This window comes from Penaeus chinensis, chromosome 4 (genome assembly GCF_019202785.1).
Source record: "Penaeus chinensis breed Huanghai No. 1 chromosome 4, ASM1920278v2, whole genome shotgun sequence".
NCBI classification, from domain to species: Eukaryota; Metazoa; Arthropoda; class Malacostraca; order Decapoda; family Penaeidae; genus Penaeus; species Penaeus chinensis.
In genome coordinates this window covers 1,022,951-1,035,450 of record NC_061822.1, presented here as the reverse complement: position 1 = coordinate 1,035,450, position 12,500 = coordinate 1,022,951, and the positions used below count along the sequence as shown (strand labels likewise).

The 12,500-nt window shown below is 33.0% G+C and overlaps 1 protein-coding gene across 4 annotated transcripts in view; it reads left to right on the top strand.

Moving 5' to 3' along the window:
• LOC125025071 (G-protein coupled receptor 143-like) overlaps positions 1-7,571 on the top strand; it is a 15,369-nt gene extending 7,798 nt beyond the window's left edge. For 3 of the 4 annotated variants that reach the window (XM_047612958.1, XM_047612959.1, XM_047612957.1), the window contains exons 2-9: positions 1,050-1,241; positions 1,690-1,804; positions 2,184-2,281; positions 3,564-3,742; positions 4,174-4,326; positions 4,598-4,766; positions 6,029-6,160; positions 6,460-7,571. In XM_047612958.1, coding sequence (XP_047468914.1) covers positions 1,095-1,241; positions 1,690-1,804; positions 2,184-2,281; positions 3,564-3,742; positions 4,174-4,326; positions 4,598-4,766; positions 6,029-6,160; positions 6,460-6,609 — 1,143 coding nt within the window. In that variant the 5' untranslated portion in view covers positions 1,050-1,094 and the 3' untranslated portion in view covers positions 6,610-7,571. Of the gene's footprint in view, positions 1-200; positions 327-1,049; positions 1,242-1,689; positions 1,805-2,183; positions 2,282-3,563; positions 3,743-4,173; positions 4,327-4,597; positions 4,767-6,028; positions 6,161-6,459 lie in introns of those variants that run through there. The other variant, XM_047612960.1, reaches the window with a different exon arrangement.
• The last annotated feature ends 4,929 nt before the right edge of the window (positions 7,572-12,500 follow it).

Sequence of the window (12,500 nt, the reverse complement as noted above, 5' to 3'; positions counted from 1 at the left end):
TTACACACACACACACACACACACACACACACACACACACACACACACACACACACACATACACACACACACACATATATATATATATATATATATATATATATATATATATATATATATTTGTGTGTGTGTGTGTGTGTGTGCTTGTACCTAAATAAAAAATATAAACCATAAAAGGAAGCTGCAGTATAATGAATTATATTTCCTAATGGTTGTTAAAAATAGAGTCTCATATCATGCAATTTTGTGGTTTTGTGGTGATTTTTTAGTTATGGACATTTTTGTACTAGCTGCTTATAAGGGCAAGAAACTACTCTCTCTATAAGGTAAAAAGAAGCCAAGAAAAGGTAGAAGTGAACAGGCAGTGGACAGAAAACCTGCCTCTCTCTTCTTTTTCTTCATCATCCTATTTCATTATTATTATTATTAAGCTTTTATTATAACTATTGTTACTATGTTTAATTTTTTTCTTATATTATTATTATACTTTTATTATTTTTATAATTTGTATTATTATTATTATTATTATTATTATTCTTTTATTATTGTTGTTATTATTATTATTATTATTATTATTATTATTATTATTATTATCCTTTTATTATTATTTGTATTATTATTATTAATATTATTCTCTTTCAATTCTTTCCTTTTTCTTCTTCTTCTTCTTTTTCGTCTTCTTTCTCTTCATCTTCTCAGGTAATTATTATCAAGGGTGGATGCTTTATTGGAAGGAAGGGGCAAATGAAGAGGAAGGCAAAGGCAAGGGACACAGCTTCCGGGAAATGTTTTGGTGCTCATGTCTTTCCGCCTCTTGAGTGTGTCTCTAAATAGCTGTTCCCAATGACTGTTTCATTTAGCTTTTAAATATTGTTTCAATAAATGTGTCCCCCACTATATACTACCATCAAGTATATGAGGAAGTTTTGCAGTTGTTCCTTTTTTTAAGTATTTATATCAAAGAAAATTGGGATATATTATAGGTACCCTGTAGGCTAATCTTTTTTGGAAATTTCACTTAGTCACTCCCTTTTTCCCATTTATTTCAGAAAAAGAATGACATAGTCCAAAACACCTGGCTGAAATTTTCCACCATGGCGAGCCCCACGATCGAATCCCTGTGTTGTTTATCGAGCACGAATGCCTTCAGTAAAGACTTTCTCATAGACTTCCAGAGTGTGCCTTACAATGCCATATCCATTGTGGCATCCCTTTTTGGCATGGCTGGTGCCATATACCAGGTAAAAGATCAAATTTCCAAAGTCTGTTCATGCATGTTAATGTTTATAATCTTGTAATTGATTTACATACAGATTAATCGTAATTCCTATGAATACTAATAATGTCTTATTATTTACTGTTTCTTCCTAGGTCAACACAGGAAATAACCTGATGGAATGTAATTTACATTTAAAACTAATTTCTCATTCACAGATCTTAATACAGTATGCAAATTTATAAAATACTTCTGTTCTGATAATCTATGCTAAGTAATCAATAAGTAATTTATCATTAATGCTGGCTAATTATCCCTTACAGACTTTCTTCAAAATAACTCACAGTATATGTACTAATAATTGAGGATGCATACTTTATCATTCTTTTTCTACTTCTTTTCTTATTTTCTCTTCTACCTTCTTTTTATCCCCCCCCCCCCCCCCTACTTGATTTCTATTTTGCCCTTTGCAGATTCTTCCCCGAACACCTAGTAATGGCGGCAACGGTCGAGGGGGAAGGTTCTTCAAGACGAGGGGGCGCCTTATCATACGATGGCTAGCCTTTGCTGACCTTCTGGCCGCATTCGGTGAGGGAAAAGTGGCCGTCCGTATGGAGTGTCTTTTGGAAATGAGAAATGTGTTTTATTAATTTTTTTGTGGTTTCTTTCTTTCCTTTTTTCATTATTTCTTTACCATCTAAAGAGGTAAATGTTTTTCATTTTGGGATTGATATATTCATGTCTTGGTGTTATTTATATTTTAAGTTAGTTCTTTCCCTCATTATTTTTCATTTTTATGTTTTGCAATGGGCAGACCTTGGTTGTTATTATTTTTCATGTTTTTCTTCTTCTGTTCCTGTTTCCTTTTTTCTGTAAACCTTTTAAATTCCTCTCTGGATTTGTTTCCCTTGTTTTAAGAATTTTCTATTTATTCTTCGTTTTGTTTTTTATTTTGATGTGTTTGTAGGGATTCTTATAAGATCGGCTTCCTGGCTTGCCGATGACACTTTTGGATCAAAGGCAGATGACAGCAGACTAGGGCAGTCTATGTGCATCGTAACATCGGTAAGAGTTTTCCTAGAATAACGTATTTCAAGAAGGTTTTCTTCTGCTTTCCTTCCTCGTTCTTTTTCTTCTTTTCTTCCTCCTTTTTCTTATCTTTCTCCTTCTTCTTATCTTTCTCCTTCTTCTTCTCCATCTTCTCCTCCTTCTTCCTCTTCTTCTTTTTCTTCTTCTTCTCCTTCTCCTTCTCCTTCTCCTTCTCCTTTTTCTCCTCCTCCTCCTTCATCTTCTTCTGTTTCATCTTCTCCTGCTTCTCATTCAGCCCAATGATATATGTACATTCAGCATGCTTGCTTGCAGAAGCCATACAAGGAGCAACCCAATCCAATTGTCCTGATCCTGCAAAGCACACTAAGTACTGTAATACCCTAAAAAAATTCAGGAAATGCAAAAGATGAAAATATCTTGATCTTCCTTCCTTGGTTTTCTTCCTTTTCTTATTTTAGTGTTATCGTTTCTTTTTTTTTTTCTTTCTTTCTTTCTTTCTTTCTTTTGAAACATGTTAGCTAAGTTGGTTTATAGATCATTAGATGGTGGTTTTGAAATGCTGATTTTTTTCTCGTTGGATGTAAAGGCTTGCTTAGTGACAGAAATAGGAGGCTGTGTATTTACTTGTATTTGCTTTTAGTGTATTATATACATCTGGGGAATCATTTCTATGCTTTGCTTCTTTTGTTTTTCATTTTCTTTGTTAAGATTACCTGATTTAATTCATTAACTGTTTGGTGTGATTGCAGATTATTTTATAGATAGCTCTGATTTATTTCTGTGGAAGTATAAATTTTGTCAACCATATCTGCAACATATGCATTATTCATGAAGTCTGCAGCCTAAATTGTGACATGAACTATTTGAGTATGAGAATTCTGATATCAAGCCATTAGCTCTGCTTTCATTGTATTAAGTTTACTTGTCTATATATGTGTGTGTGTGTGTGTGTGTGTGTGTGTATATGTGTATATATATACATACATATATGTATGTATAGTATATAATAAGAAAAATATGACTTTGATCTTCCCAGCTTTCATATGCTTCATAAATGCAGTGTCCAAATCTGAATTAATTATCTTTTTTCAATAGCATTTGAGAAATTCACATTAACCAACAGTAGATGTACCATAACTTCATCCAGTCAACAAAGACATTCCATAATGGTAACTAGTAGATCCTAGCTGCACCTAGTCCAATTTATATAAACCAGACCCACAGTGAAAAGCTTCCAGGACAGCCCTCCATTGCAAAAAAAAAGGTAAACCCACATCAGGTTTATTTTCCTGAACAGGTTATTATCCACTATTTCTACACTGCAACATACTGCTGGACCTTCTTATATGCCCTGGATGTGAAGCTGGTAACGCATCAGAGACTCATAAGTCACCGCGTGTATCATGCAGTGGCTTGGAGTATTCCACTAATCCTGTGCCTCATGGGACTACTCATCCTGTATCTTCCTGATCTAAAGTAGGTCTTTCTTTCTCCTGTCAAGTGTGTGTGTGTGTGTGTGTGTGTGTGTGTGTGTGTGTGTGTGTGTGTGTGTGTGTGTGTGTGTGTGTGTGTGTGTGTGTGTGTGTGCATGTGTGAGAGGGAAAGAATGTGTGCATATGGGTGAGTGTATACATATTTTTGGATTCAGTTATCTCTAATTATAAAGCTTTCAAAATGTTCTTGAAAGATGGTGGGATGTAATAGTAAATGTATTACAGTCTTTCTATTTTCTTTATAAATGATATAGACATCCCTATACTATATAAAGATCTTAAACAATTGCATTTTTAGAAGGATTTTCTTGGGCAATAAATTGTTGTTTGATAAGAAAAATAATGATTCTAATAGAATATCACAGTTTTTATTCATATACAACAATGCCTTAATCCCGGTTTTCTTTCTTTCAGTTGCCACAGTCAGGCCGTGAACCCATATCTGAGATTTCTGCCAAACTATTTAAGCACATTTATTCCCATTGTCATTGTTATGATTGGCAACCCAATACTTTATTGCATAGCATTCTCAAATGTTGAAAATCAATTAATGTCAACCAGAGGGAGGTAAGTCTTGTTTTGTGTGTTTGTATTTTTCCTTTCCTTATTTTGATATCCCCCTCTCTACTTTTTACAGGAACCACCAATTTTTTCTTCTTTTCTTTTTCAAAATACCTTTAAAAAAGTCAAATGTGCTTTAGATATTAAAACATTTTAACTAGGAAAATGCATTTTTTCTACTTCTTTTTCAGATATTTTGTGATAAAATAGTTTATAAGTAGAAAAAATGATCATTGTTGATATGGAATCACATGAAACAAACACTTTCTTTTGTCAGATTCACCCACTCAGAACGACAGATTGTTGATGCTCTGCGCAAGATGTTCTTGCTAATCATTGGAGTTTTTTATCTCTGCTGGTTGCCAAATATCATCAATGGCATCGTCTTGTGGACATCTTGGAATAATCTTCCTAAAACATTTATTATAACAGTGTGGTATCTTATGGTAAGCTGTTCTTTTTTCCTTGTTCCATCCCTCTTCTTTTTCTCCTTGAGGCTGCTCCTATAAGAGAGCTAATTTGTTACTTTATTTGGAGCAGCTCCTTGTTCAAGTAATAGCACATTGATCACGTCAGTCTGGTGATATTTATTTTACCTCACTGTTTATTCTTTATGCATTGTTCTTGTTTTCAAGACTGTATCTGTGTCACCGGAAAGCAATACACTTGTGATGGAATGGGTAAAGTACGCACTTTTATTCCATTTTAATAGCATAATAATGCTTTGGTTCATTATATACACTGACATAGGTCCATGAGTAAGCAAGACCAACCAGCTGCCCACTTGCTCTTATATATGATTTTATGCTGAATAGGACAGTTTTACTAACCTCTCATACACTCTTTAATTTTATGCTTGTTCATGCCCTATTATAAAGATTGTACTTATATGCATCAATTAAAATACATAAGGGTACTAGTAATAATATAATATAAAACTAAGATATGATTATGACATATAAAATATGTACCTAAAGATTATAGAAGTAACATTAAAAGTGACTTACTACAATACCCATGACATGTATAGTACATTGTGGGCTATCTGTTTGTTTGTTTTACCAGACAATAGAATGTCTGTTTTTGAGTTCCTGTAACATTCTTGACTTTCTTTAATGATTGAGTGAAACAAGTTTCAAATTGGGTTGCTAAATCTTGAAAATTTACATTTACTTTCAAACATTATTTGATTAAACTTTACAATAAGATTTAAATTTTAAATTCCCATCCAGACTGTGTTCCATAGAATCTTGCACACAGATGGTAGAGTTTTTAAAATTTTGTGTGCTTTATTATGAATGAGCAGTAAACTCAGCATGTCTGAAAGTCATAAAACAAAAAACAAAAAAACAGTAGTTCTCTCCTGATCTGTTTAAAGGATCTGAATCTATTCAACAGATTCCAACAGTTGAGCAACTTAGCTTACTTTGGCATATCCAAAGTGTATTCACCTGTCCCTTTTGTCAGAGACCACCATTGTTATTCTATATGCAGGTGTTTTTGAAGTCACATATTTTCTGCAGGTTCAAGGAGGACAGTGCTCTTTGCACAATTTGTGCTTTTATTTCTCTTAGGAAAATATTGATATTCAGATGATCCTTTGCTCAGCCATACAGTCTGCCTCCCTATCACTATTTTTTTCACTTTCTTGTTCTTCATCTTCTGAGAATGTATATAGGAATTCATTATTATTTCTCTTGCTTTACAGGCAATCCTAAATCCACTTCAGGCCGTGTTTAACTCCATGGTGTATCGCAGCTGGGAGGCAGGCAGTAGCATCGTAAAGCCCAGTTGGTTCCCAGCAAGATTATGGCCAAAGCATTTAACACAACAGCCGAAGGTGCCGAATGTCAATGAAGATGATCTTTATAACAATAAGATATGACATTGTATAGTTATCATGTGTCATGAAAGTATATGAAAGATACTGTATGTTCTGCATACAAAGACAATTGTAGTGCTAGGTAGCTGATGAAATTACAAAATGTGGGTTGTGTATGAATGCAGATGTGGGTGGGTGTGGAAATAGAGAGAGAGATCAACGACTAGATAAACAGAAAGACTGATTGTGACACAGTCTTTCACATTTTTTTTGAACTGCGAAGAGATTTTAGAACTTAACCATTCTCATTATTGCAGGTTCCTGTAGAAGAATCTTCTCAGCATTCTGTTTCTAAGAAGTTGTCACATGAACGAACACCACTACTGCACTCTTTGTCGAAAGATGGAGTTAATCAAAGCCAGCATGAGGTCACCGGTAGCAAGACTGCACCTAAATCATATACTTAATACACAAGTTGTTTCTGCTCCAATGTAGTTAAATACATTATGGATTGCACTGAAGCATATACTTGCTACTTATATCTTCAGGTCACCAAATTACCATGTGCCAATAACCTGAATGGTATGGAACACATATAGTACATTTGCTTCTCTCTGTTTTTGGCAGTCTCAGGGAAATGCTCTCTAATTACATATGCATCTGGGAAAAGCAGAGTAATACTTTGACTTCAGAGACTTCTGAAACGAAATACTTTTATCAAATGCTGAATCAACTTTAACCAGGCCTAGCAGAATATACCAGTATGACAAAATGTTCACTTGTTCTGTGTTCTCAGTTGTGTCTAAGTATTACATCCCAAGTCACAGTGCATATGAAAATTTTCCTTTCCTCTGCAGTACTGTTGTTCAGATGATAATGAATTTTTTTTGAAAATCATTTGTTTTCAATTGCTTTAATGATCAACAGTGCTTTACTTCATTTATTTATGGCTTGTGTCACTGGATCTATAATGCTTTTCATGGGAGTGTCTCAGAAGTCACAAAGAATTTGTCATCAGTCACAAAGCTCTCAAGAAAGTTCATGTACTATATGTGACAAGCTTATTCTTGCATCTGTTTTCCAGATTTGTTTACCTTTTTTCTCATTTACATTTGTCTTACTAATTCTGTAGTTTCTTCAGTATTTATTACATTTATCTTATTGAACAGGATCACCTCCTACATTTTTAAGAAACCTTTTATTTATATTTTTTTCTTTCTTTCATAGTCAATTTAAAAACATTGTATGTCTTATGGTGTTCTGTATCCTTTGGTACTGAAAATAATTGATGATATCATAAGTATATATTAGATGCATAGATGCCATAAGATCTGTTATTAAAATGCAGATAATGATATAGATAGTTGCTAATCATACATTCCAACTGTCTCAACATTCCAATTTTCATTCTAGATATATCCTTGAGATATGAGGTTTTTAAAAGATTGTTTTATGGTTAAAAATATATTGCACTTTTTATTATACTCACTGACCTCCATCCACAAATACTAACCAGATATCAGGTTTACTCGGAGGATGGGAATCTCTTGGACAGCTAACTGATAACTATTGCAACAAAAAGGGGTTGCACCTGTTAATACTCACTGCCATATTCATTGCATTATACCGACTAACTTTTGTAAGTATTTTGTGTACAGGGCTTTTCATGTAGTTGATTGAAATTGCTAGGCAGGATACTCGTTCCATTGGAATGACTTTGAGCAGAGCATAGAGGGTAGATGTTACCAGCTATTGATTCCTGTTTTAGTTTTCTCTGCTCTGTTTTGCTGATCACTTTGTTTTATAATTTTTATTATTATTATTATTATTATTATTATTATTATTATTATTATTATTAAGATAATCATGATCATTTTCATTAGCAGTAGTAGTTGTAATAGTAGTAGTATTGCTGCAACTACTACTATGACTACTATCACTACTATTGCTAGTGCTATTGTTATTACTTTTACAAGTATAGTTATTATATGTATGTTTGTGTATATACATTTTTCCATATAGGTTTTCCATTCTTGGAAAAATATATTTTTTATTATCAGTTGTTGCATTAGTGAGTTTGTTGCAAAAGCTGTTTGTTCTCATTCACAAACTTTTTTTTTTTTTTTTTTTTTTTTATATATTACCTATGTAACTACAGTATTATGTAATTGCAGATATTGAGAGTAATTAAAATTGAATGACCACAAATATATTCCCTTGACAGTATATATATATTGTAACAATATTTGTAAAGGGTTGCAATATCATGAAATGTCTGAATGTGTTTTCATGGGCACTCTTTATAATAATTTATCTTTTCCATTCTTTCTTTGTTAATATTCCTTGTGTACCATTGAAATATAACTATTTGAGAGTGTAATGAATACTTTTTTTCTTGTTCCTCTTTTTGGGCATAAAGAAATACATATATATTTAACTGGATTGCAAAGCTTATTTCCCACTTTAGCATTGGGCAGCTAAGGAACTGCCATCAGCATAAAGATATTGATATTTTTATAAGGTAATTATTGCGTTTAATTATATTTCCAGAAATTACACCATCTGACAAAAGTTGCAATAGGTTAACAAGATATTGCATAAGAGTTACTCACTGGAAAGAATTTGCCTCATGCAAATAATGTTTGGATTGATCATGTGTTTAAAGTCTTGGTGTTTACAAGTTCTTAAGGTTATAATTCACTTTTTTCAAGCAGCAGATAAACTGGGAGAAATCATAAAAAGGTCATTGTTTTGCTTTCTGTACACAAGTTGTTGAAACCTAGAAATTATGTCCCCAGATATGAACATTGTCTTAATTATCATATTAGGTTTATGTAGTTTTTTATATATATTTATTGGGGACTGTAAACAGCTCATTAAATATTACTCAAGTCAATAAACTTTTCATTGGTACAATATACCTGCTATTTTTACTCCTTAATTTCCACTGTTTTGATCCCAGGAGTTAGAGGATATGAAATAGTGCTTAAAGTTATTTCATGTAACGGAAATGCTCCTTGAATAACAAAATGCTCTACCACACTACACACCAAAGAATTTCTTCTCTAAAATAAGACAATAGTCAAATAATATACCTATATTTCATCTTCAAGTTGTGTATAGTGAAACTCCATGCAAGCTTTATCATAGTGTATAAGTACAATAACAGACTAGGTTGAGTCTTATAAATTGATTTAAACATACTACATGAAAGCCCTTTTTCCCCATGTGGGAATTTGCAAAAACAGTTTTCGAGAAACCTTGCTCTGAAGAATGAAAACATATCAATTACATTAAGATATATTTTGTTTCAGTTTGTTACCATGGTTAAATAATAAGATAATCAGTATCCTTAAGTTGATCCAAAGGTTCATTGTTGTGAGCTTCCATCATCTCAATGAAAGATCATGTCTTTATTCTGACCTGTTCTATGTTTTTATCAAGTTCTCCATATGTTCAAATAAACTGCATATTACTTAGATGTTCTGCATTTTTCAAATGTTCCTCTCCATGTGTCCATATGTCCTTATGTTGTTTACATATTATTTAAATTCTGCATATGGCCTTATTACTATACATGCCTGACTCACTACCAATGAAGAAGTGACAGAAAAAAACGTAGCAGTCAGGACTCAACAGAGAAAAAATGCAGAACAGGGATAGACGATTCTATACCAGGCATTAGTTGTATCTGCAAGGATAGCCTCTAAACAGAAATGGATGAATGAGGTAATAGTGAAGACGATGGAGGACAGAAGGAAATGGGAAAATATGTTGAATGCAAACAAAACAAGAGATCAAGGGCTGAAGGGAAGTCACTATAATGATGACAATGCCACTGATAATAGCAATGACAGTGTTGATAATGATAAAAAGTACATTCATATTGCTCCGTTCATTAAATACGCCGTCTGTCCCTGCTATATTTCGTTACGAATTTCTTGATACCTGCTGTGTTGGAAGATACAAGCTGGTTCCAGGAAAAACTGTTCTTAGTTATACTTATTATTTGTATTGCTATAGTTAAAATGATAACAGTAATAGTAATGATAATGATGGTAATAACCATTGTTATTGTTATTATTATTATCATTATTACTATTGCTATTTTTGGTATTATTATCATTATTACTATTGCTATTATTGTTATTATTATTATCATTATTACTATTGCTATTATTGTTATTATTATCATTATTATTATTGTCATTATCTTTTTTTCATTATTACTATTATAATTGTTATTATCAGTATTACCATAAATCTCTGATATCATTTATATGGAAATCAAAAGAAATAGTAATATTTTGGTATTTGTGGAGCTTATTTCGAAGGCTCACTGGCTACCTTTCAAAATTTACACAAATTCAAAAGTATTGCTCTGACTGTGACTGAACTTCTACATCTACCTTTTGAAAAATCTCTAAAACACATTTTATTTCTTGTCTAAAAAGTAATTATAAAGTCTTTTACGAGTTTACTGATAAATAAAAGTCACGATTATTTCTCACCCATTTATCCCCTTCACGACGGGTCACGTCTCTAGACGTCATGAGAAACCGCTCGAAGTGTGGCGTGCGGCTGTACGAAGCGCTCCGAGGCGGTGATTCGGCTCGAAAGTCGGCGCGTTGCCATTGATCGCCAGAGCGGAGAGTTTTCGTGTTTTTTTTTTTTTTTTTTTTATCAGTAGTGCCCATGATGTCAAAGTGTATTGTTTGATTCACTCTTTTGGGCCTAAAAAAATAAACATTATAACTTCCTGTATGATCATACCATTTTTCATATGCGATTCCTTATGAAATATCTTTTAGATACTCCTTAAATGGCCAAATGAAGAGTTACAAAATAAATTCGGCGATGGGCTGTTGAGTTGAATGGCCGGGTTGGCACACCTTTGTGGGCAAAGTTCAAAGCTGAAATTCCTTGAAATTCGTCAGCAAAAGATAAATAAATCAATGAAAATTAAAAGAATTGCAGGGAATTGCAGATATAGCCTATTATTGTTGTTATCATTATTATTATTATTATTATTATTATTATTATTATCATTATCATTATTTTCTTATTATCATTCTTATTATTATTATTATTATTATTATTATTATCTTTGTTATCATATTATTATCCCTTTTATTTTCATCATCATTATCTTTACTATTATTAGCATTATTGTTATTATTATTTTATTCATTTATATTATTATTACCATTATAATCCTTATCGTTATCATCATTATTCTATCATTATCATTATTATTGAGGCTACTATTATTGTTACTGCTACTTTTATTATAATTATCATAATTAGTATTATCATTATCTTATTATTATTGTTGTTATTATTATAATTATTATTGATTGTTGTTGTTGTTATTATTATCATTATTTTTTTCATTATTATTATCATTATCATTTTTACTATTAGTTTATCATTACTTTTATTACATATACACTGTATTTTGTTATTGCTCTTGGTCTAGTTATTATCATTATTGCCATTAATATTTGCTATTCTCATTATTAATGTTGTTATTATTATCATTATTATTTTTATTGTTATTATTGTTATAATTATTTCGCCGTCATTATTATTATCATAATCATTATTATCATCACTACTATTATAATTATTATTAGTAATGTTATTATCATTGCAGTTTGTATTGTTAGTGTAATTATTTTATCATTATTATTACCATACTCGCATCTGTGACAGACAACTGTCCTTGGCGAGCTATTCGCATGTTTCTGGGTGACTCCAATGTGGTACTTTGCGGCGAGCGAGCTGGCCATGAGATGTCTCCTTATGACTCAGGAGCTGATGCTGGCAGCGAGAATAGCCTCCTTTTCCGGGAGTTTGTTAAGTCCCAGAAATTAGGGATTTCTGGCTCCTGGTATCAGAGTTCTGATCCGCATCGTTGGGTTTGGTTCAGCGATGCGGGACAGGGGAGCGTGACTTGCTTCGTTCCCTGGTGCGCAGGATTCGGCCACTGCTGAGAAGGAACAGGAAACAGTTTAGGAAAATTGCAGAATAGGTCAAAGGCCATTTCTTAGTAAACAACCTTCGTCCTGCCTAACAAGCCCTAACATAGCTTAACTCCAAGCTCCCCCCACAGGCGACTGCAGTCTGCTCAGTAGGTGGCCAGATCGTCTCAGATCCTGTTAGGGTACGGGAGCGTTGCGCTGAGTACTTTGAGCAGTTGGACCAGGTTGATTCACAAACAAATAACTTGGATGCGGGTAGTGTCGAGATCCCTGTTCGAGCCATTGTAGAGCGCCGTCGTGAGTTCGGGCGTGGGCTGCTTGCCTCTTACATCGACCTCAAAAAGGCGTTCGATAGGGTGCATTGTGAATCACTG